General features: G+C 40.3%; 4 protein-coding genes across 6 annotated transcripts in view; 2 read left to right on the top strand and 2 right to left on the bottom strand.

Annotated features, from left to right (window-relative positions):
- Positions 1-3,834, top strand: part of upb1 (ureidopropionase, beta) — a 9,062-nt gene extending 5,228 nt beyond the window's left edge. The window contains exons 3-10 of the mRNA XM_008284175.1: positions 517-604; positions 684-778; positions 864-1,022; positions 1,103-1,272; positions 2,347-2,428; positions 2,522-2,564; positions 3,053-3,207; positions 3,601-3,834. Coding sequence (XP_008282397.1) covers positions 517-604; positions 684-778; positions 864-1,022; positions 1,103-1,272; positions 2,347-2,428; positions 2,522-2,564; positions 3,053-3,207; positions 3,601-3,684 — 876 coding nt within the window. The 3' untranslated portion in view covers positions 3,685-3,834. The remainder of the gene's footprint in view (positions 1-516; positions 605-683; positions 779-863; positions 1,023-1,102; positions 1,273-2,346; positions 2,429-2,521; positions 2,565-3,052; positions 3,208-3,600) is intronic.
- On the top strand, positions 2,940-21,225 carry p2rx4b (purinergic receptor P2X, ligand-gated ion channel, 4b). Of its 3 annotated transcripts, none has more exons than XM_008284145.1 (13): positions 2,940-2,946; positions 17,458-17,638; positions 17,787-17,934; positions 18,045-18,116; positions 18,791-18,863; positions 18,946-19,042; positions 19,118-19,198; positions 20,129-20,270; positions 20,342-20,478; positions 20,549-20,642; positions 20,728-20,793; positions 20,872-20,970; positions 21,095-21,225. In XM_008284145.1, exons 2-13 carry the CDS (start codon positions 17,496-17,498, stop codon positions 21,125-21,127), a joined length of 1,185 nt encoding a protein of 394 aa, XP_008282367.1. In that variant the 5' UTR covers positions 2,940-2,946; positions 17,458-17,495; the 3' UTR covers positions 21,128-21,225. The 3 variants fall into 3 exon arrangements, with proteins under 3 accessions (XP_008282367.1, XP_008282366.1, XP_008282368.1); XM_008284144.1 differs by having other exon boundaries at positions 21,092-21,225; XM_008284146.1 differs by having other exon boundaries at positions 20,712-20,793.
- On the bottom strand, positions 7,055-11,536 carry gucd1 (guanylyl cyclase domain containing 1). Its single transcript, XM_008284142.1, has 6 exons — positions 11,177-11,536; positions 10,933-11,017; positions 10,556-10,721; positions 10,358-10,449; positions 10,021-10,262; positions 7,055-8,280 (listed from the first exon to the last, which is right to left on the bottom strand). The coding sequence occupies exons 1-6, from the start codon at positions 11,181-11,183 to the stop codon at positions 8,189-8,191; spliced, it is 684 nt and encodes a 227-aa protein (XP_008282364.1). The 5' UTR covers positions 11,184-11,536; the 3' UTR covers positions 7,055-8,188.
- A 1,001-nt stretch (positions 21,226-22,226) lies between the features above and the next one.
- zbtb26 (zinc finger and BTB domain containing 26) lies at positions 22,227-25,532 on the bottom strand. The gene is made up of 2 exons (XM_008284141.1): positions 25,460-25,532; positions 22,227-24,276 (listed from the first exon to the last, which is right to left on the bottom strand). Exon 2 carries the CDS (start codon positions 24,246-24,248, stop codon positions 22,911-22,913), a length of 1,338 nt encoding a protein of 445 aa, XP_008282363.1. The 5' UTR covers positions 24,249-24,276; positions 25,460-25,532; the 3' UTR covers positions 22,227-22,910.
- Positions 25,533-25,851: the final 319 nt, after the last annotated feature.

Raw genomic sequence — 25,851 nt, 5'->3', positions numbered from 1 at the left:
AAACAGATCAAATGCAGAGACATTTGAAAGACTTAATGTTTTCAGTTCAATTTAATTCAATTTTATTTTTATATAAAAATTCACAACATATGTCATTTCACAGTGCTTAACAAAGTAAGTAAGGCGAAGACCCTACGAACTCTTGAACTGTTGATGATGTAAAGCAGAACGATTTGGAGAAGCAATTAAACTAAAAGCATCATATCACAAAGTCAAGTACTTCATTGCAAGTAAAAGTCTTGCATATACAATTCCATTAAAGTAAGTACATACAAAAGTGTGTAAAAAGTATTATATTAATTAGAAGGATGAGGTGGCACTTTTTTCAACATGTCCCTAACTGTTGTTTCTGTGAGAGAATGACAACCAGATCATCTAAACCAGTGGCCCCAGTTAGACAAAAATAAAGACTGAGCACCTTAAAATGAAACATATTTGCAGTTCTTGAGTAGTGTGCCATCCACATTAGGATAAAGTGATTGGTATAAAAACATTCTCACTGTCCTCTCTTTACAGATCACTGCCATGCATAACCGAATTGGTGAAATTGTCGAGGTAGCGGCCACGTGTGGTGTGAACATCATCTGCTTTCAGGAGACCTGGAGTGAGTGCTGCAAGATTCATAAATCCATAAAAAAAACACATTACAAATGAGCTATAAGAGAGCATTTTTCTGTTCACAGCCATGCCCTTTGCTTTCTGCACCCGTGAGAAAGACCCATGGACGGAGTTTGCAGAGTCTGCTGAGGAAGGAAACACCACACGTTTCTGTCAAGAGGTGACATTACAGAGGTTTGTCATGGTGCAGCTGATAAGATTCACTGCAGATCCCAAACTGAATGATTCTGTAATTCTGTCATTAGCTGGCCAAAAAATACAACATGGTAGTTGTTTCTCCCATTCTGGAGAGAGAGGAGCTACACAGCACTCTGTGGAACACAGCGGTGGTCATCTCCAACTCTGGAAATGTGCTGGGAAAAAGCAGGAAGAACCATATTCCCAGGGTTGGAGACTTTAACGAGGTTAGTGGACGATCTGTAAGATTCACTGTGGAGAGATTGAAAAACATACGTGCCCACTGTGTTTTGTTCTTTACCCTCAGTCTACGTATTACATGGAGGGTGACACCGGCCACACAGTGTTCCAGACACAGTTTGGGAGGATTGCTGTGAATATCTGCTACGGGCGTCATCACCCTCTCAACTGGTTCATGTACAGCATGAATGGAGCTGAGATTATCTTTAACCCCTCGGCTACTGTTGGAGCTCTCAGGTAAGGGACAGCTAGACAGCTAGAGCACTTATTACATGTAGCACAGCTGTATAAACCTGCTGGATGGGCTGAAGGACAAAAATATTACAAACCCAAGTGTGTACATTATTCTTCACATTCTCTCCTTGCTGCTTTGTGGTAATTAAATTACTCAAGGCCATAACCATGGAGTCAACATGTCCATAATGTACTGTATTCATTGTTATTTTTGTCTTGTGTGCTGCTTATTTCATTGATGTAATGGCAGCAACTAGGGATTAAGAAAGTGCAATCAAAATCACAATTACACAAACTGTTTAAAGCAAAATATAATTTATCCCCACAATTACAGTTTCAGTGATAAATGGCATATTAATGATAATGTTTGTCTGTTCCATGTAACTTGCCACTGGAACATTAATGGAACCTAAATTTACACAAAACGTGTGAGCCACTTTTTAATACATTCAATGGAGAGCCACTGACATAGGTTGTACCACCTGGAAAAATCCCACACAGAACTACAACACACATTAACACTAGAAAAAGTAGAAGTAATAATAGCAAATTTAGTCAGTTTAGTTCTGATTCTGAGCACATTTTCTAATGATGATGTGTGGTTGCCTGTCATAGCATAGCATTTTTTCTGTGTTTATATATTCTTTGTTTAGATTATGTGTATATTTATATTTATATATTTTCATTTCCCCTTAATATAACAGCATCAGAATCATTTTGATGGTACACTGACTTGTGATACAGGGAATGGCACCTCTGATATTTCTCCATGTACACCTGTTTTGTAGTATTTTGCAATATTGCACTGCTACGGCTAGACTGTATTGTAATACCTCACCACCCAAACTTAACAGAATTTAATGCACCAGAATCCTTGTGGCCACAGAGCCAACCCTTATTATTATAGATTATGACATGCTTTAGCAGTGCACATATTCAGAAACAAATTTTCAAGCGATCACAAAATAACTGCCACATAGAGAAATCATGCTTCTGGAGGGGCTCAGTAGAGTTGCTGTTGCTGTTATTATAAACTGTTATATACACATCATCAACAATGTAATTTCCTCCCTGCAGTGAGCCGATGTGGTCAATAGAGGCCAGGAATGCAGCGATAGCTAACCACTGCTTTACTTGTGCCATCAACCGTGTTGGAACAGTAAGTCGATTGCAAACATACACACAGCTCATAACAGGGTTCTGATTCATTACAACATATGTCATCATGTAAAAAAAAATATGTTTTATGCAGGAACATTTTAAAAGTGAATTCACATCCGGTGATGGAAAAAAAGGTAAGAGAATTGTTACCTTAAATTGAATAATATATCATTTATTATAGTCGCCCCTGACCAAGTGGCAACTATAGAGTAATCGATCCCATCTGTCTGTGTGTCCATCTGTGAACAGTCTCTATCTTGAGTGCTAAGGTCTAACTAGTTGATATTTGGCAGGCGAGCTAGGAATGTCCTCCCCCTGGAATGATTTGATTTTGGGGTCAATCAGTGCAAAATAGCTTCTTTACAGGTCAAAGATCACGTTTTCAAAAATGCCGTATCATGGCCGGCAGGGGCAACTATATCCCTCTACTGAGGGCCCTCTAGTCATTGGGAATATAGTCATCGTATAGTGAAGTGAATATAGGCATTATGATCCTGCAACTATGAGCAGTAAACTGTTGCTGACTAATTATTTAGATAAGAATGTGTCTTCACAATGCACTCGTTGAACATGTGTCATCAGACTAGTCATCAGTTACAGACTGTTCTCCTGGTTTGTGCAGCTCACCACGATTTTGGACATTTCTATGGGTCCAGTTATGTGGCTGCTCCTGACGGCAGCCGCACCCCGGGGCTGTCGAGGACCAGAGACGGACTGCTGGTTGTAGAAATGGATCTCAACCTGAACAGACAAATCAGTGACAAATGGAGTTTTAAGGTAAATTCAGCAATGCATGAGCTGGAGCTACGATTTGTTTGGAATTTGATTATCAAAATAGCTCCCTGTTCATTTTGACTGGTCAGTGCAGCCTAGATCATTTATGCTGTCAGGAAGTTTAATCAGGTCCTCAAAAGGTTCCCTTCTTAGACACAGTGGAGTAACACTACATGAGTGGCATTAAAAGATAGTACTCAGGTAAAGCACAAGTATATCTGAATTGCCCAAAATTAAATGTACCCACTTAGTTTCTACCAATGCTGTCACTCCAATGTATTCATTCAATTTAAAGAGGCAGTGGCTCGAAGATGCTGTGTGTGTATTTGTTCCTGCAATGATTGGGTGGTTGTATATTGATGCAAAGTCTAATGTTCTCTGTACCCTTCTGTGCAGATGACTGGCCGGTATGCAGAGTATGCAGAGGAACTCACCAAGGCTGCTAGACACGACTTCAAACCCAAAATAGTCAAAGAATAGAACATATTCCACATATACTGCACATTATCATAATCCATTTCTGCCTGAACACAGCAGATATTGTGTGTTTATTTCCGTACCAAAGTCTGTCAGATTGATTGATTCCCCAGGGAACTAGGGAAGCTTGCATTTCTATTCTTATTAATTAAACTGCCTGTTTCACTGAGTTATCTGGATGATGACTTTTAATGACTAAATGATTTCTCAGTTACTGTTTTTAGCACAACCACACAGAGTTCTTGACAATTTACTTTGAAACTGTGACTGAGAACCAAGTGTTCCTTTTGTCACACCAATGAAACCTATTTTATTAAAGCAGCTGGATAGAACATTTTTTATTAACTGCTAGTTTCACAAATTCTGGAGTACTGATCAGCTGCAAATAAGAGTTTAGGTTTTAATTTCACAGATGGGAAGTGCTTTTAAAACTACATCATAGGCAGTGATGTGCAGTCAGGGTATCAGGGTATCTACCCAAGGTTGAAAGGAATAAATGGAATCATTTCATTTTGATAATTAGTTTTTATACTTTTTCCCCCCAATTGTATCTAGAAAAGAATAGAATATTTTTTATTGATCCCCCATTGGGCAAAATTAACACACCACAGCAGCATCCAGAACAACCCAGTCTCACGGCAATTCGTAGAAAAGTCACGAATTTTAATCTATTGTTTCGTGGACATGATTCGCCCAACTTTTTCGTGTTCCCCAGCACTAATTTCAAACTAATACATTTCAACTGGAATGAACTTTTGTGTCTGGGACATGTTTTTCCCCTATCAGACAGCGCATATACTGAGATGTTTTTGGCGTTCTTTTCTTCCAACAGTCAGGCATTAACCAGTTTTCCTGTTGTGGCCCGTCCACACTAATAACTATAGAGATCACTATAAAGATGTGTGCGCCCACACTGACCAACGTTAACACTCTGTAAACACCGGCGCTAAGCAGCTACCGTGTGCTCCACCTACTATAAGCTTTGTATTCATAAATAGAAAATACAAGAAATATATCCAGGCAGAGAGAAGCTGTTCTGAGATCGCTGTGAAAGTGATCCCAGTGATAACGCTTATACCTATTATTGTTTATTTGTGATAAAAATTTAAGTGCTTTTACTGTGTTTGGGCTACATGCTTGTCGTTACTTTCATTTCTCTGTAAACAAACACAGCTATGAAAAGACGGACACATGTAGGAAAACGGCGACTATTGTAGCTGAGAGGACAGCGGTGGTATCTGGAACTTTGTGCAGCTTTTAGCTAGCTTGTCGAGGCTGGCTACATTAGCTACTAGCCTAGCCTAGCATAGCTGCTGATTTGACAGTTGGCATCCAACATTCAGGTGCATTACTGCCACCTACTGTACACACAAAAACATGACAGATCATGTAGGACGGATCTCTTCTGGGTCTACAACAAGCTGCGCGCCGACGCTAACAGGGTTGCCTTTGCAATGAGCGCAAATTTCCCCCAAACACTGCCAGTGTAATAAAAACCCCCAAAATACCACAATACGATGTACTCTTTCACACTTATTTCATACTACACGTCTTATACTTTAACAGTAGCACATTTGTTAGTACTTCAATCTGTTTATTTTAGTTTCTTAATACAAAAACACAACCCTAGTTGTAAACCCCAGTGTCCAATCATGTTGTATTGTAACGCTGCTGGAAGTTGTGGTTCTTTCTTCAAAATAGCCATTTCTTCTAAATGGAGGGTGAAATATAAAACTGTCACACGTATATTTCTTGTCTTTTCTATTAATGAATACGGAGCTTATACGCAGCTGGAGCACATGGTAGCTGCTCAGCACTGATGTTTACAGAATGGTAACGTTGGTCAGTGTGGGCGCACACATCTGTATAGTGATCTCTATAGTTATTAGTGTGGACGGGACATAACAGGAAAACTGGTTAATGGAGGGGGGGGGGGGTACTTCTCAGCAGTACCTGAGTAAGCTACAGCCAGGCAGCATTACAGGAGTGGGCTGAGCAGAGCTTCTGACAGATAAGTTCGTAACGACGTTGTGACATTAACAATGACTCAACATGTCTCCTGTTTCACTTTAACTCTCTTTGCCATGTGTCATGATGACTGACGCATACTTTGTTGCGCTGGTCATGCATTTAGTTTCTGTTGCATTGCTAAAGTTGTGCTAACCTAGCATAAGTTACTGCCTGCCTGGTTATGTTAGCAATAACATCACTGTAGTTATGCCAACCTAGCATCGTGTTAGCTAACAGCTTAAAGCCAGTAAGCAACTGCAGAAATAACATAAATGTACAAAATATTTTAGAGTACAGAACGACCGTTCATCACTCCGTCAGCTTGTTATTAATGAAATCAATGTTAATTGAAATGTTAAAGGTATGTTTTGATTATCCATGAATCTAATAGTGTAGATAAAATGAATGCAGGACTTTAACATTGGCTGGAAATCACAATATGGTGGAAATGTATCCCTGTGATAGACTAGTGACCTGTCTAGGGTGTCCCCTGCCTTCACCCTAAGTCGGCCTTGATAGTGACTCCTACAACACAATTTTTTTATGATGGAATCTATGAAACCTTCTCTTTCTCTCTCTCTCTCATACGCACACAAACAAAACAATTAGGCATATTGGTTCTTTCATAGATTTATTATCGGTCTCCTGGAAATATGACAAAGTCTGCTGGTTCAAAAATATACATACAACTTGTACAGTTTTGTTGATGTAGAAAGCTGTGTTTATTAAATTTTTGTAGTGGTATGACCAGCTGCTGACTTCTCTGAGTCAGTGTAAATAGGGCTCATTTGATCCACTCATTAGACTCAGCCAAAAACACTGCAATGGGAAAGTCTGAGGAGCTCAGCAAAGATCTGAAAAAGCAAATCCCTGACTTGAACAAGTCAGAAAAGTCACTTGGAGCCATTTCAAAAAGCTATAAATCCCCCAAATCATCTGTACAGTTGTTTGGAAGTATAAAGTGCAAGGTACAGTTGTGTCACTGCCACAATCAGGAAGGAAACACAATCCATCACCTGCTGCTGAGAGACAGTTGGTCAGAATGGTTTAAGAATCAACTAAGAATCACCAAAAAGCAGGTCTGAACTAGAGGCTGCTGGAACACAGCTGTCAGTGTCCACAGTCAAGTTTTTTGTTTTTGTTTTTACAACAGCGTGGGTTGAGAGGCTGCTGTGTAAGAATGAATTCCTTTCTCCACAAACGGCACCTTAAAGCTTGACTAAAGTTCGCTGCTAATCACCTGGACAAAGAAAAGGCCTTCTGGAGGAAAGTTCTGTGGTCAGATCAAAGATTGAGCTGTTCGATCACAATGAATAGAAATATGTTTGGAAGACAAAAGGTGAAAGAAAAAAAAATCATGATGTACATGTTCAAATCTTTTAATCACAACATATAATATAGGCAGTTCTATGTTTCATAAAAAATAAAGGTCGCAGTTTAAAACTTGCCATTTGATCTCACCAAAAAGCACAACCAGAGGGAAATGACTTTTTTTTTTTTATAGATCTAGAAAAGCATTTTAATTTAAATAACACAATTATATCTGGTATGAAAAGTGTAGTGCAAAAACATACATACCACCAAATTTAAAAATAAAACTGAGTGAATATGAGATTACCTTGTCTTCACTGATTTCAACAGAGCATGAGTCATCCAACAATGCATCCATCTACCCAGCAAGTTTCCATGGCAACACAACACAAGATGTTGAACTGTTTCTCCAGTGAAGTGAATGAAACCAGTGAATTTGTGTTTCACCGTGTCCATGTTGGTGTTCTTCTGCCGGCAGACTGAGTTCCGCAGACAGACTACGGAGTATTGCATTGAACGAGCTTTGTCATCTGATATCACATTAATTACCTGAGACTCTCAAAACACTTCACTTCCTGGATTCCTTCTTGATAGAATCATCTGAATAAAAAAGTGACTGAGAGGTGAGCTAGGTATATTTTTAAAAGGCAAGTAGAGGTGGGGCTGGGGTCTACAGAGGAGCAGCATCACACAACACTGAGCAGAACAAATATACTGAATACACTATATGTTGTCGTCAGCAGCCCTGAATTATGTGCACACTATTTCCTGGTAATTCCTATTCTAGGTCATGTTTCCCACATTTCATCCACTGTTTCATGAGTCTCAATTCTTCTGCTCACAGTTTGGCATTTCAGTCCGTGAGCAACCGCAGTCATTAAAATTCAAGACATTATAAAATTAATTTGAACAATCCGCTCTTTTCAAGAAAAGAAAAGAATGAAAATCCATCTTAGACTGCTGAACCTTCGAGCCGCGAATCCCTCAAAGGTTGAGTAGTATTGGCATACATACGTATATGTATATATGTATATATATATATATGTGTGTGTGTGTGTTTTTAACTCCAGACAGAATAACCCAGGGGTTCTGTGACAGCAGACAACAGGAGGCACCACTAGACTGGAGACCTGCAGCATAATGATGTTAATATAATGACGAAGTCCAAATCCATCTTCTCTGTCCATCAACTCTCCTTGAAAATGAACAGGATATCTTCATCTGTCCCGTAGCTCCTTCGGGCCTCCTCAAAGTTACTGATGCTGGTGCAGCACACCCCTGAATAACAAACACACTTCTGTCAGTTCCGAATTGAACATTTCACTTGTTTCTAGCAGTCAGACATTATAACTGTTACAGTAATGCCAGAGTCAGAGTTGATGTTCTTTCAATTTTTAGCTCTATGGATAGCAACTTTGGGGTGTCTCCACGAACATGAATTGCCATCCACAGGGTTAAACCTTTAGCAAATTACCACCTAAGTGACCCCCTGACTTGTTCTCTAATGTGACCATGGGTTGTCATTTATGGTTTGAGTGAAGTATCACATCTGTTGTTGGTTGCTTTGCCATTAAATTTGGTACAAATGTCTCCCTTATGATAACTTTTGACCACTTTTTTGATTCCTGAACTTTTCATCCAGCATTATCTTCTGGTCAACATTTGAATTTGTCTATTTAGTTTATCACAAAACACTTGCAAAACTAATCACATTTTCATTATTCTCAGCTCTACTTTTTGCTTCGTGGTAATTTGCTGAATGCTGATGTTGGCATACAAACACACTAAACTATGTCTGTATTTATGATAATAATGATACCTGCTAAACTGATCATCTTACCAGAGTACTGCCACTGGGGCTATGTTAGCATATGAACAGCATTTAGTTTAAACCACTCTGTGCATTCACTGATCACCCACAACATTAACACAACTCACAGGTAAAGTGTATAACACAGATCACCTCATTAAAATGCAATGTTCAGCTGGGAAACCTTGGGTCCTGCCATTCACACGGATGTGACTCTGACACCCACACAAACATTGGTGCAGACCAAGCACCCCGTCCCCATGGTAACAACATGGACTATGTGCCACATCGCAGAAACTCAGGAAAAGCTTAAAGACCTTGACAAAGAGTTTGGTGCGTTGACCTGACATGGCCTCCAAAAGCCCCAGGAGCCAATTCAACAAGATGCACAGAACCAACTCGATACACAGGGCCCCGTTCCATTTTGAATCATCAGTCAAAATTATATTTTTAATAATAATAATAATAATGTCAGTGGTTGATTATTCCGAAAAGTAATTTTGAATGCATCTATTCAGTAAAAGTTTGTGACTGTAAAGTTGAAATTGCTGACAAAACTATTAATTTGGAACTACTGAACAAAATGGACTAAAATATTGTTTAATCCAAGGCTGAAACTGAATAATTGTAATTATGAATTCATTTGCTAATTTTATAGATTACTTAGTGAGTTTTTGACCCTATTAAATGTCTGAGATGAGTTAAAAATGTCTATTCCAAGTTGGCAGAGCCCAAAGGAGATTTCTTCATATTTAATACATTTGTGCAAAAGCCTAATTTAGCCAGAGGCTAAATTTGTTAATTAAAACATATTAAATTCATATTAAATTCAGAAAACCAGCAAAACCTGCTGTGAGAAACTAGAACCTGCAAATGTTTAATATTTTTTTTCTCCTGCCTTACACAATTGAATGTATATAAAAGCTGGTGGTCAGTCAACCTGTTGATTACTCCACATTGTTTCATCACTACTTAAATAAGAGAAAAAAATCCCTTTTTATGGTGAAAGGTGCCAGAAAGTGCCAGGACATCTAACTTGTGACACAGTCTTATGGAATTAATATCATGCCCTCTGATATTATATCTAATTTAGACTGTTATAAGAGTGGCAGTTTTCTGCTGTCAACCACTTATTCTATAACTATATTTAAATTCAAATACCACTTAGCCACATCATGCTTGTCCTTTGGACATAAGAGACTACTCACGGTCAGAATATGCAGGGTTGTTGTAAAAGATACAGCCAGTGGTCCTGTTGAAGCCACAAACAACAACGAAGTGCCCCTGGTACTCTGGCTTCCTGCAGAAACACTTCTGGCCCACAGGCAGGAAGCAGCAGTATTTGACAGGTGAGGAGCACAGCTCACACGTCAGGACCACAGCGTTGACCAGCACGATGGCAACATGGCCCTGTTCCAGATGGGACTGGATTTCCTGAACGGTCACAGAGCTAAGAGAAGATAAGCACGCACACATTTCAGGTGTTACATTTATTTTGTGTGAGGCAAAAGCTGGCGAGTGGATAATAATTAACAGAAAACTCACCATTTCTTCACCACCACACCTTTACTCTCTGCTTTAAGGAAGAGCTCGTTCACTCTGTCTTCTTCTGTATCAAAATGCTTCTTATAAAAGGACTGCAAAACACAATAAAAGATGACAAAGACACTATTACTACATACCGAGCTAAAACTAATCACATCTGTTTAAAGTCATAGAGATAGCTTAGACTGTGAAAGGTACCTGATTTTTAAAGCCCTTATCTACACCCAGAGTCTGTGTGCAAAAGCAGTGTTTGACTCCAAGATGGCACATGAGGTAGGCCAGGTCAATAGTCCACACGCTCTCTGTCAGCTTCAGGTCCCAGCACGCTCGCTCAAACTCTTCATCACTGACTGGATGGAGGAACCTGCATGATTAGACAGTTAGAGACTGTAAATCAGTGAGTGCTAACTGTAGTGCACCCATGTTGGACTATTAAAAAAGAGAGTTAGTGGAGGTAGTATAACTATTATGGTGATGTCTGTACACATTAAGAAGACCCTTACACTGTTTACGCTGTAAACTGGATGAACACTTAACTATGATTTCAGAAGGCAGCGACTTTAACTTGCACTTACTTGAGGACCATCCTGGAGCAGGCTAAGCCACAGTCCCAGTGGTACAGCTGCCGAATGACAGGTACATTCAACAGGACAGCATCCTCTGAGGAAACCACAGTGTTACTATTACACAGTACAAAACTACTTGGCCGTAACGTGAAACGTACAAACTAATGCTATTAAAAACTGCTGTTAAAAAGGACGTTAGCTCATTATTATCAATTACTTAGAGAACTTGTCAACATCTGGTCGTGTCACTAACCTGTCATTCTGTTGTATTCTTTCCTTGACCAGCCGCAAGCTAACTCAAGAGCAGCTGCTCAGTCTTGTTTACAATGAAGGCGGGGACGTCTTTCCTCATCGATGCTAACTAGTTAGAAGCAACTAGCTGCACAGCTGCCAGCTTAGCTCCCAGGCTAACACTGTTTACTGGTCCACAGGCAGATTCTCTGCTTATCCAGCGAGGCGAGCTCGTCGACGCACACGACGGCGAGACATGTAATTATCACTAAACTAAACAAATACCAAGGAAAAGGGTTAGAAAAACTCTATTATAGCAAGTTTTCCTGCTGCCACTTCAGCCAGAGATGTTCCCCCATCTCACTTCTCAGTTGTTTGCTAGCAGACTGAGAGGCTGCTGCTGTTTGGTGGAGGTGGCAGCTGCCGTTGTGCTGCCCCCGTGCGGTGAGGCGGACTCATAAGTTTATAGTGTGGTGCGTTTAAAAAAAAAAAAATTCTAATACTTTACCTCTACTTCACTGTATGTTCTGATTAATGTTATATGTAGGCTGCCCTTGTCTCCACTTTAAATACAACATGAACAGTAAAAGTGACATGTATTGATCTATTTCTGTTGCAGGGTGTTTATGGCTGAATTTACAATAGCACCCCACCACTAGATGCAGTCAGTTTTCACTTCTTTTTTTTCTTGATTGATAATGGTTGCTCATCTTTAAATAGCAATATATATATATATATTTCACTAATGGAAGAAAATTAAAAGAAGGTAGGTTTATTTATTTGATTTATTTATTTTTTTTGTTTTTGCTTATTTCTATCTCTCTATATATGTATTCATATATATATATATATACACACACACATCTTATGTGGAACAGGTGCACAACACATTTCACTGCGCATTATACTATGACTGTGTTCGTGACCAATAGAGGCCTTGAATCCTTGAATCCTTGAAAGGAGTGGGTTTGAGGCATGCTGGCATATTTTTGATTGTACAAAAGTAAGCCTCTGTGTTGTCTGTCGTATGGAGGGTTGCAGTTTGAAAGACAAATACTTATATTTAAATACTAATATTTGAAGTCTTGGTTAGATTTGTGATGTGATGTGATTTCACTTCAGCAGATCATGCAGACAACACACACATGAAATGCATATAAAGACAATAAGTGGGTTTACAGTAATACATGGAAGTGTTAGTTCAGTAGCAGGTATAACTTCTGCTTGTGCTCTGACTCAGCATGGTATGGACAACAGTGATGTCTGTGGACTGAAAGATGATTTTGGTTAAAATAAATGAAAAGTTGGATGAAACTCATGCACATATACATGGAAACTTTAAATAATGTTGATGGAAAATGTGGTTTCACAGTACACATACAGTTGAAACCAGAAGTTTACATACACTGTACAAAAAGACACATGACCTTTTTTTCTTCACTATATGATACTAAATCAGACCAAACTTTTTCTGTTTTACATTGGTTAGGATTGGCAAAATTATTTCTATTTGCTAAACACCAAAATAATGAGAGAGATATTTTTTTTATTACTTTCTTCAAAGTCAGAAGTTTACATACATTTCCTTAGTATTTGGTAGCATTGCCTTTAAACTGTATGACTTGGATCAAACATCTGGGTTTCCTTCCACAAGCTTCTCACAATAGTTTACTGGAACTTTGGCCCATTCCTCCTGACAGAACTGGTGGAACAGGTTTGTCAGCTGCCTTTCCTTGCAAACGCATTCTCAGCTCCGCCCACAAAGTTTCTCCAGGATTGAGATCAGGGCTTTGTGATGGCCACTCCAAAACATTGACTTTGTTGTCCTTAAGTCACTTGGTAACCAATTTGGCTGTATGCTTAGGGTCATTGTCTATTTGGAAGACCCATTTGTGCCCAACTTCCTGGCTGATGTGTTGAGATGTTGCTTCAATATTTCCACATAATGTTCTTTCCTCATGATGCCATCTATTTTGCAAAGTGCACCAGTCCCTCCTGCAGCAAAACACCCCCACAACATGATACTGCCACCCCCCTACTTCACAGTTGGGATGGTGTTCTCAGGCTTGCAAGCTTCCCCTTTTTTCCTCCAAATGTAACAATGGTCATTATGATCAAACAGCATAATTTTAGTTTTTTCAGACCACAGGACATGTCTCCAAAAATTAAAGTCTTTGTCCCTGTGTGCATTTGCAAACTTTAATCTGGCTTTTTTATGTTGCTTTTTTTGAGTAGCCTTTCAGCCCATGTCGGTACCGGACTCGTTTTGCTGTGAATAATGACTTTATAATAATCTCTTTCCAGCTTCAGCAGCATCTTCACAAGGTCTTTTGCTTTTCTTCTCAGGTTGATGTGTACATTTCACACCAAAACACTTAATCTCTGGGACACAGAACCCGTCTCCTTCCTGAGCAATATGATGGCTGGACATTCCCATGGTGTTTATACTTACATATAATTGTTTGAACAGATGAACGTGGAACCTTCAGGGATGAACCAGAGGTCTACACTTCTCTTCCTTCTCTTGGCTGATTTCTTTAGATTTCAAATGTTGTCACAAAAGGAAGCAGTGTGTTTGGGGTGTGCCTTACAATACATCCACAGGTGTGCTTTCAGTTAACTCAAATGTTGTCAGATAACCTATCAAAAGCTACTCAAAAGGCCATGACATCATCATCTGGACTTTCCCAAATATTTTGAAGGCATAGTCATCTTAGTGTATGTAAACTTCTGACTTTGAAGAAAGTGATTTAAAAAATCTTCTTCTCATTATTCTGGCATTTAGCAAATAGAAATTATTTTAGTAATCCCAATTGGCCTAAAACTGGAACATTTTAGTCTGATTTAAAGTCAGGCAGTGAGAAAATAAAAGGTTTTATGTCTTTTTATACAGTATATGTAAACTTCTGGTTTCAACTATAGTACCATGAAAAAAAGCGAACTTGATTTACTTTGAACAATTGTTAATAACACTATTGCAGTTTTATCACATCACTGATCTGTGTAGGTGCATCAACACTATGTGCTGTATGTGGAATTTAAAGTTTGTGAAGTAGCAGAATTTTTCATGGCCTGCTCTACAACCACAGTTTGTATGACACTATTGTATTCTTGGAGTTTTACTGTATGAAAAGTCCACAGAAATGTGTAGAGTGTGTTAACAAAAAAAAGCTGCTATGGTTGAAAAAATTTAATTTAATTTGAGGACTTAGATTTTAGCAAACTTGGTACTGAAAATTTAGGAAAAAAGACGACACCTGGGAATTAAGGAGAATGTTGAAAGAAATGTAATAAATAGCCTACGATATGAGGAAGAAGTATAACAAGCAAAATACATAAAAAATGTTTTGTGTTGCGGACCTGTGTGCGTACCTTTGCTGACAGACAGACAGACGTAATGAGGCTTTTGAAAACACTCTGGGATCTGCCAGGAGGAGCTGGGAAGCATTGCTGGGAAGAGGGAAGTCTAGATTGACTGGCTTGCTGCAATCTGACAACAGATAAGTAGAAAATAGATTGATAGATGATTTAAGATGATCAGGTTTTACTTTAATTGACTGAATTTTGGGATTTTGCATCAAAAACCCCAAGCAAATGTGTGGTTACACCTTAGCTTTCAAATGCACAGAAAACAACTGATCTTTGGAGGAGAAAGTTGCTTTCATTGAACCTGATTGCTCTCTCTCCTTCTCTCTGATGAGACAAATGTTAGAGGTTTCTTCAGCTATGAAGTCATCTTTTCATTTATTTAAATGTAGTTCTGAAATCTGTTCTGGTCAGATACTGTTAAATTAATCTGTTGTATTTGTGTCTGATCTGAGCTGATCTGACTTGATTGACAAGTCTCAACTTCTGGGTAAATTCAAGACCTGACTGTACCAACATGGAAAATCAAAGAGTTTACCTCATGTTTAATTACTCAGTTTGTTATTTGCCAGCAGACAATGAGGCAGGAGAAGACTGTGAGGCGCAGTCCCAGCCTCGTGCCACAGACCGGGGGGATTCCTACAGCCGATCTCCGGTCTGCCGCAGCAGTCAGCTGCTGATGCCTGTCCGACCGGCCGTGTCCTCACCCATGCTGTGCTGGATTCACAGGAGGACATCGTGAGGGCAATCGGCGGCATTAATAAGCGCCTGGACCAATTAATTAATGTCCTTACAGGCATTAATAAAACATTAAATGTGCTTGTCAACAAGTGAACTCTGTGTCCTTGCCTTTTTATATGGTTGACATCACATGTTGCCGGGCCTGAATGGCCTCCCGGGCAGGACTGGCATCGATAAGTACAGCGTCTGGATCTGCTCTGGCAGTGTGATGGCGTGCCGGTGTGCCATATTATGGAGGACGCCACATGCCATCACAATGCGGCACACCTTTTCAGGTCTGGAGAGCAGCACATCCCTAGTCCAGTCCAGGCCATCGCCCCCTTAGCATGCCAACGGGCATCATTGTACCTCCGTTCTTGGTCAGTCTGGGGGTTGGTGAGAGGGGTCATCAGCCATGTTTTTAGTGGGTAGCCACGGTCACCTGGGGTCAATTAAAGTCTCGCTGCAAATTGCGCTTTGATGTCGGCCTGTTCAACTGCAGTGTATGGGAATTTGATATACCTGGCTGACATTTGGATAATTCCATCCCACACAGCTGGCATGGCTCGGCTCATTGTCGAATGGCACAGTCCCGATCGGTCGGCCAGCTCCCTTTGAAATGCCCCTGTGGCTAGGAAGCCCAGTGTGGTCAACACCTGTATGGGCACAGGTAGGACATGGCTCCTGGCCGTGTTGCACTCCAAAAATGGTTGTAGCTCCGTGCACAGTTGTTAAGAGGATTGCCCTTGGGAACCAAAAGCGGCTGATGAGCCAGTCGTCGTTCTGAGCCAAAAAACCCTCTTGGTCTCTGAAAACCTGTTCTCTTGGCACTGCTCCAAAGGCAATATCCTCCAACAAAGCTGCCATTGTTGTTAACGGTATCTTCTGCACCATTTTATGCAAACTTTTATATCCACTCATCTGATTGCAAACACCTGGGTGTGTTAATTGTTTATCTGTGTATCTCTGATGTGCACATCACTTTGAGGAATGACCTTTTTTACATTATTAACAGTTTCTTATCATCACCTCTAAGTGTCATCAACGGCTCGAAAGCAATAGAAACGTGTGTATGCCGGTCAAGAGGTTGGTGTGGAGGACCGCACATTTCCACGCTCATTTCACTCTTGATACATCTGAACGTGAGCGTGGATAAGTGCGTTTGCCAAGTTTTTGTGCGTACGCACCCTTTGTACATGAGGCCCCAAGTCTGGGCGCAAGTGGACAGGCCTCGGCTCTGCACGTTTTCACAGATGGGGAAACACAGATGTAAGAACCGGGCGGGGCATGGTCCAGGCGGAAGTTCGGACCCGAGAGGAAGAAATGCAGATGTTAAAAGCACTGGAACAAGGTTCCCCTATTGCATTTCCTTCCTCTTGTGGTCTGTTTTGCGACACCCTTCATTTCCCATCTCACCTGCAGGGGGGGCTGAGAGAGGATCAACACTGCAGGCTTTAGCAGGGAGGGACTCTGTATCAGGGTGTAAAACAGCGCTACCCCAAGGACGGTATAGGTGGCGCCGTCTTTGGACATTACCTTTTGAAGAGCAGAGCCCACTTCTGATCCCTATGCTTTGAACTGACATCAACTTTAGAGCAGCAAAAGTCTGATTGTAGCCTGCTGACAGGTTACACTTTACTCTCATTAGTCTCTGTCCTAACTGCTTCATCCCAGATTCTAAGTAATCCCAGTTATTCCCTGTTGATTGAACTCAGAATGACTTCAAATGTGTTATATTAATGTCTAAATTTTACAAAAGTATTTTTCAGGCATTAATGTAAATTGTGGTATTGCAATAGCATTACACATTCACAGCTGGCTGGGTGACACAATCCTTCCATTGACGTAGGTGGTCGTAGGTCTAAGTGCTTCTTTTATTTGAAGGTGATATGCACATTTACGCACATGGCACAGCAGCAGTAACTTCATGAACACAGGACTGGATGGTAAATAACATTCTGTGTTCTTCCACTCACTTAACAGGTCTGGTTGGTGTTACATAAAGATTGTAGTTGGGTGGAATTTCAGTATTTCATTGCTTTAATTGCAATCTTTTTTAGTCAGTGCATCAGTCATCAGTGCAGTTACAGCTAAACAAAAAATGGTTAGTCCATGCAGTACAGGGTTTGTTTAAACATACTTTAACTTTCACATTTAAAAAGGGAGGCATCCACTGTGAATATGATTTGAATACAATGAGTAGATATGGCCATGCAGCATTACTGCTCAGTCCATCACTGGAGCATGGTGCAGAGATGTGCAAGACTGCAGGCTGCTGCCAGGGCTGTTTGCACTATGCGTTTGATTATGAAACGCCCAAAACACTGGTTATTCCAAACATTCGTGTAGGATGTGTCTTCAGGTTCACCCAGCTGCTGGTGGTACTATATGTGGTGGGGTAAGTCATGAAAAAAATCCACTCGAGAAAACATTGAGACACAGCAATGAGTATGGATTTGGTAAAATGCTGATCTAAAGCTTAATTGGTCATGAAATGCTGTTTTGATTTGACTGTGCTGCTATAATATGCTGTAACCCTGCTGTAGGTATGTGTGTGTGGTGCAGAAGGCCTATCAGGAGACAGACTCCCTCATCAGCACTGTCACCACCAAGGTGAAAGGTTTTGCCTTCACTAACACATCTGACATTGGACCACATTTATGGGATGTGGCTGAATATGTAATCCCCCCTCAGGTATTTAAACATACATCTCATCTTTTCTTTCATCGTATGTATGACATGACATTCAAACGAACTACCCAGTGGGACTTTGTTATATTTTTTCTTGCTCTTCTGCCTAACAGGGTGATAATTCATTTTTCGTGCTGACAAACATGGTTGTCACCCCTGAACAGACTGAGTCACGCTGTCCTGAGGTGAGTCACTGACATGATATCCTATAACACTGCTATAATACTCAGATAAGCGTAAGTTGTTATTTCACGGCATTTCATTACAATATTAGAGTACTGAATAATGGGTTCAGCTTGAATTACATTGTTTTACATCTTAGGAATGCAGCTCATGTTTACTTTGATTTTTAGTTGATCAATTAATCATTTTCAAAAGTAATCTGTTAATTGTTTAATTCATTAAATGTGAGAAAATGGACAAAACTAGTCCTCACAGTTTCCTTGAGGCCAAGGTGATGCTTCCAGTTCTAATGTCTGCTTCACCAAACAGTTCAAGACTCAAATATATTCAGTCTACAACAATATAAGACAGAGCTGAAACTGAATGTTTGACATCTTTGATTAATAAATGATGCAAACAATTGATGAATTGTAAAAAATATTGATGGGATTGACAAATACATCAGTTGACTAATGAATTCAGCAGTAGACCGAACACTCTTAGCATATTGAGAGGAAAATGAATGGAAAAACCTCCAGAAAAATTCTCACTTTTACCTTTTATCTTTTCTAAATTGTCTTATTTCTAATCTTGTCTTCGTGTACGTCATGTCTTGTTGTTTGAAGATCAGCCTGCTCCAGGCAACAACTTCATGTGATGTGACTGTTCACATTAACACTGTCGATTCCTCCATCAGTTACCAAACCCATTAACCACTTGTGTGGATGACTGTGACTGTATTGAGGGACACAGTGATCCTCGGGGCAATGGTAGGATGTCTGAAAATACATCAGTGGTAAATGATGTGGCATTATACTGCACAATATCACATGACATTAATTTCCCTCTCAGGTATACAGACAGGGCTGTGTGAGAACTATTCCACCACTGTCAAGACCTGTGAAGTGCTCTCCTGGTGCCCTCTTGAAATCGACACTAAACTGCCTGAGTAGGAATATATGCAAAGTTACAGTTCTTTAGGTAATCACCACATAGTTTATCATGTTGTTTTCCTGCCCCACAGACCTGCACTGCTGTCTGCTGCAGAGAACTTCACTGTGTTGATCAAAAACAGCATAACATACCCGAAGTTCAACTTTCAAAGGTCAGTGAGCTACATCTGAATATGTGGAGGTACAAACTTCTATCAGTATTATGCATGCAAATATTCACTTTTATTGTAGGGCATTATATCAAACAGTAGTGGAGGAAGAATTCACATCTTTGACTGAAGTAAAAGTACAAATACCACACTGTAAAGATACTCTGCTGCCAGTGTAAATCCTGCATTTAAAATGATGAGTTTTATCAGGATAATGAACTTGAAGTATTGAAAATAAAAGGTGCTTCATACAGAAAATGCAAGTGTTTATATATTATATTTTTAGACCATTTGTACACATGCATTGATGTAAAAGCATGTATTTTGACTATTTATGTAGCTGATTACTTTCTCCATTAATTGATTATTTAGTTTGTGGAAATTCAGAGAATAGAGAGAAACTATTTTTTATAATTACCTGAAGCCTAACGCTACAGCTTCACAGTGCTTGTTTTGTTTATTTAGAACTTAATCAACTCATAAATGATCAGGAATAAAATAAAATAATTAAATTACTATAAAGAAAGGCAGAAAATCTTACCATTTGTGGAGCTGGACCAATGACCTTTTTTTTTTTATATATACTGGAAATATGACCTTAACGATGAGCAAAATAGTTGCAAATTAATTTTCTGTCAGTAAAGTAACTGATTTAGTGATTAATCATTTAAGCTGTACTTACAGAAACTAGTGTATACTTTCATTAGTATTAGTTATGTGCAAAAATGTTGCTTTCTGTAATAACTAGTGACTACAGGAATTACATAAGTAAAAAGTAGAACACTTCCCTCTCAAATGTGGTGGCACGAAAGTATAAAGTGCTGCAAAAACCAAAGTGCCTCAAATTTATACAGTTCCCATTCATAGTATTTGAGTAAATGTACTTAGTTACATTCCACCACGGACATCAAACACGTGTCTTCCTTCCTCCAGAAGAAACATACTGCCTCACATTAACTCCTCATACCTGAAGAGGTGTGAATTCAATCGTGCAACAGACCCTGACTGCCCCATATTCCGCCTCAAACACATCGTTTCAGAGGCTGGAGAGGAGTTTCAAGACATGGCTGTGAAGGTAAACATAGTTACTACTGTCTTGTACAGCTGGTTATTATCGTTAGTTTCACAATGCTGTAACTTTTAAAGGGGGGCATCCTTGGTATTCTTATTGACTGGAGCTGTGACCTGGACTGGTGGGCAAAGAAATGTTACCCCACGTACAGCTTCCGGAGGCTGGACAACAAACATCCCGTCAATAACGTGGCTCCTGGTTACAACTTCAGGTGAAGCTATTTTCAACCTCTTATTAAATGTATGAAATTGAAAACAAAACTGACAAAATGATTGCTTTAGGTTTGCAAAATTCTACAAGAAACCAGATGGAGAAGAAACCAGGATGCTAATCAAAGCATATGGGATCCGATTCAACGTCATTGTATTTGGAACTGTGAGGCCCGAGTAAATCTTAAGATTTTACTTCAAAACCATGTATGTATTCACCTTGCATTGATAGTAGTGTGGGGTTCTTGCAGGCAGGAAAATTTGGAATTGTACCAACCATCGTAAACTTGGGTGCAGCTTTGTCTTTTCTCAGTTTGGTGAGTAGAAATATTTAGTCTTGCATTGAAAAAAGGGACAATACACAGAATTTGAGTGGTTTATATATTTGCCCTCAGGTGCCTGTGGTTGCTGACTGGTTTATGTTAACATGCTCAAGGAAAAAAGATCTTTACAGCAAAGAGAAAGTTACATATCTGACTGAGGGGACAGAATCAGTAAGTGACTTCTCCTTCTCCTTCACATTTTACATCCTTCACTGCTGACATGAGCATTAAATATAACATTTAGTTCAGTCATTGCCGCACAGTTGATCTGTTTCCTTCTGTTTTCATGAAGCAGATGCCGATGGCCACCTCCTATGGGACCCAGTAACACAGTCAACAATATTTCTCTGCTCAAGAATGAGCCTGCTATAAAAACTGACATAAAATGACTATTTTGATCCTTTAATAAAGCTGGTTAAATGTAAAGAGTGAGAATGAGTGATGTTTAAGTGCATTAATAGAAGAGGTGGAAGAAGTGCAAAGATCTTGAATTTAAGTGAAAGTACCAAAACCATAGTGTAGAAATACTGTTACAGTCCAGCATTTTAATGTATACGTGAGTACAAATGTGTTAGCAACAAAGTATACCTAATGTACCAAAAGTGAAAGTGCTCACTATGCAGAATGGCATATTTTAAAATAATGTGTATCATTGGATTATAATTATTAATGCATCAAAATGTTTATCGCTTTAAATTACGTTGGTGATTTAACTACTTGGTATACAGCATTTGCCTCTGATGCCATACAGTGTGCAAGCCAAAAAGCACTGAAGTGCCGGGTGTTGACATCATCTATTACTGTTATATTGTAGAAACATAACTCTGGGTTTATCTACTTATTAATCCAATATTAGTCCAGTTCTTAGGAGGAATCATGGGAGTGTCTGTTGTAAATACACCAGTTGTGAAGTGAGTAAAACGTGCTACAATTCTAGTGTCCAAAGCTGTACAGGAAACTTTAATAGGACCAAGTGTTCATGGTTGAGAAGAAGATGGTTTACTATGACACCATCACTGACTCCAAATCTGTTGTGTGCTTGTGCAACCACACACACAACTTAAATATACAGTATGACTCTAAATACACAATGGAGAGACACATATTGATTAGTTCATGAAGCTGCATGATAGGAGATGTTGTCTCCTTAAATGCAAAAACTGTAGAGCTTCTATTCACACAGATACTCGCAGTGAGCACAATGAGACCTTTGTTGAAACACCTCTATGTACATTTACATGCTACTGTGAGATACTCATACTGCAAATTACCTGATTAAAAGGCTTGTAAAATTAAACCTGCAGGCTGAGGAAGGCCTGGGCTGGTTGTCCTTCTGCATTATATTTACTTTATATATACTTTTTGTTCTGTTGCGCATGAATGGTGAGGAGGTATGTGTTACAGTAAGAATATGCATCCAACCTTGGTTGAGGGTAATTTTTTTTAATCTCATAACACATACTGACTTAAATGAACACAGGACAAATATAATGTCACTTTGGTTCAATAGTACCGCAGATAGTAAGTCTACATAAAAGAACCATTGCAGTTCACATAGACACTTTGGCATTCCATTTGTCGCCAAGACAAAATGACATAGCTTGCCTTCTGTAAAATATTTTTGTACCTACACTCATTCAAGTTTCTTTTACTTCTGTCCATGTCTATGCTGTCATATTAACACAGGTAAGAAAGAAAGGCTACAGCAGATTGTATACACAATATACAAATGGGTATTTTACACTTTGCAATGTTTTTTTTATTGGACACGGCGGACACAGAGACATGTTAATTCATCATAAAACTACCTATGTTCAATCATTGTGTTTCAGTGTTGAATTTTCAAGTATGATATGAAGGCATCTACACTGTATTGTACAAAAAAGACAAAAAGTCCACAGTAATGAAGCTACAGTGACGTGAAGACCAGGGAAACTTCACTTAGTGTATATCCTCCAGTTAAACCATTCAGGCTGACGCTTTGGGAAAGCAGCCGAAGTCTTCGCTCATCTGGCCATTTTAATATTGTAACTGCTGTCTGCTCACACAAATAATATGCTTAAAAATTTTGTTGTTGTTGTTGTTGTTTTTTTTTTTTTTTTTTACAAATTTCATATTCGTCCAAAATCAAAGTCAAGCGTCCCATCATGCAGGTTGCGTTCATTTGCATTGTCAAAGCTGTTTTTCCCGTGGATCTGTTTGAGGTGCTTGCGGAGAACTGGCTTGTGAGCGAACACCATGTCACAGTAGTTGCAGCGGTGGGGTTTATCCCCACTGTGCAGGTTCAGGTGATCCAACAACGAGCACTTTTGGGTGAAGGTCTTACCGCAGATTTTACACTGGAAGGGCTTGATGCCGGCGTGGACCCGCATGTGTCGGTGCAGGTTGCCCTTCTGTGTGAACGTCTTGCCACACAGAAGGCACATGAACAGCTTGTGCATCTTGAGGTGGTTGGCGTAGTTCTCCAACTGGCGGAAGACCCGGGCGCACTTGGGACACTGGTGGTACCACTGGAGAGGTTTGTCGTAGTTCCTCTGGTACCCGATGTGCTTCTCTACGGGGGGAGACAGAGGAGGGGGGCTGAACGGGTATCTGGTCATGCCGGGTGGAGCCGCCATCTCACTGCCGCGGCTGTCCACGGTGGAATTAATGAGCGAGTGCTGGGGCTCGGGGGAGTGGAGCGCAGCAGGAGGGCTGGCGGAGAAGTGACCAGTGACAGAGTTTTCTGCTACATCAGATACAGACTCCACCTTGACTATGGTGATGTCACTCTCTGCCATACCCGGCCTTGGATGACTGCCCAGAATCTGGACAGGACTCTTAGGCTGTATAATCACATCATCATCATCATCATCGTCGTCGTCGTCATCGTCGTCATCATCTTCAGCATCATCATTGTCACCCTTATTTTCACCCTCAACCTGCTCCACCACCTCCTCCTCATCCTCCTCCTCCTGGTGGACGGTCCGCACCTGAGAGACCTCCTGCTCTCTCTGGGCCTGGGAGGGGAAACTGTCCTCCTTCTTCTCTCGTCTCATATTCACCTCCAGATGACGTGTTGGTTTGATGAACTTGCTCAGGGCTTGAGTGCACTGCTCCACAATGTGGCCCATCTGAAGGAAGCTGGCCACTGTCAGGTAATGCACCAGCTCTAGCTCAGGAAACTCCAGCTGGCCTGTGTAGCAGGACAGCAACAGCTGCCGGCCCACTTCTGGCTCCTGGATCATAGAGATCTGGACCTCCCTGGAGTCCTGCTGAAGGATGAACTGGTCCCTCAAGAAAGAGGAACCGGCAGCAAACACCACCTTGTGACCGGGAACCTCTAGCTGGTTGATGCGCACGGTGACGTCACAGAAGCGTCTCTGGTGTCGTAGGAGGTTCATCTTCTGCAACATCGAATCCCCAAACGTGGCAAAGCGGAACTGCAGGATCACTTGGTTCTGGGCCATCGTGAACCAGCGGACAGCGGCGGCGCACCTTTAACAGACAAATGCAGAAACTCTATCATCTCTTCTGAACCCACAATCAAATGAATTGTTACATTTTGACCTTAACTGCTGGACTTCAGATGGCAGGCAGTCACATCTCTATGTAAAAATTCAACAGAGTGCACAGGTGTGGTCACTCCTTAAATGAAAATAATACAGTTCTTCACTATGACACACAGCACAAACTTTAAATCACAGATGAGCCTATTTATATACAGATAAGTCCAATTTATTTATTTTTACTGCCATCCAAATTTTAACTCATACTTGATTTTGACTTGACCAACTGGTTTCTTCTCACGGACAATAAGACACAAGTGACAAGAAGTCAGTGAGGCATTGTGCTCGAGATACTAACAACGCATTTTATTTTTAGTAAAACTACCTACCTAAAAAGTACCAAAAGCACTAGCAATGGTTTAGAAACAGTAGTTTGTTTAAAAAAAAAAAAAAAAAAAAAAAAAGCGTGAATAATTTGGGGTATGGCTTTTTTTTTTTTTTTTTTTTAAAGAAGAAACGTAACTAAACCCATGGGAATAGTTAAAACTCATCATTAACATTGCTCTCATAATATCTTACCGTCTGTTGTTACTTGCTTTTGTTATTTCCAGCCACAAGAAGCATTTTGTTGTAAATACTGTCCACTAGCACCAAAGCTAACAACATACAGTTCAGTAACAGCTTCGAGTAGTTTCCTGGTGCTAGCATCGTTGGCGAGCATGTCAAGCTAAAAACATAATTCATCGCTGAACAAAGTGTACATACATGGAATTACAGTAAAAGGTGAAGTCCGTTTTAAAAGATAAACTGTGGGTATGTTGCTGCTAAGCTTCGCCCTTAACAAAGACAGTCATGTAAAGCTAACGGTCAGTTCTAAGTGGATATCCTTAGCATCGCGGCTAAAGCTGAAGTGGCGATTTTCTTCTTCTGAGGAATAACTCCTTAAACTACAGCAAGACAAAAACGTAATGCGCTATAATTTCAACGTCCATGTCCAACAATAGCTGTAGCTACATGACATCAATCACAAATCGCCTCCTTATGTCTCTTCGGCCTACAGCTGCAGTGTTCAGCTAACAGCTCAGACTGTGTTAACAGGAAACGCTGTCGATCACTAAATAGCGTCAATGCTGTGATTTCACTAAGTGGACGCAGTAATGAGGTGTGTTTACCTGTAAACTCCTTGTAAACACACCGCTGAAGCTGCGGGCTGCTGTCGGTGTGGCCTCAGTGTGTCTGGGAGGACATGAAGCAGCTGCTCCGGATGCAAAACACATTTAAAGCCGCAGCAGCTGACACACGTCCATCCTCTCGGTGGAAATACCGCCGACATTTAAACAAGCAGAATCACTCTTCGTCTTTACTGACCATATCACTACATACACTGCTACAATATATATTTTTTCCCCTGGAGCATTTTTTTATTTACATATTTACCAGCTTCACTTTGACTTTAAAATACATTGCTGAGTATTTTTACCCCCTTGCACGCCCGCTGATAGGGGGGGACAAACGGGTCTGGTGTCCCGGGCCCAGAGTGGGGTGGGTGGCCCAGAACTGGACC

This window comes from Stegastes partitus, unplaced genomic scaffold (genome assembly GCF_000690725.1).
Source record: "Stegastes partitus isolate 25-593 unplaced genomic scaffold, Stegastes_partitus-1.0.2 Scaffold349, whole genome shotgun sequence".
Classification (NCBI taxonomy): domain Eukaryota; kingdom Metazoa; phylum Chordata; class Actinopteri; family Pomacentridae; genus Stegastes; species Stegastes partitus.
This window is presented reverse-complemented; position numbering and strand designations above follow the sequence as displayed.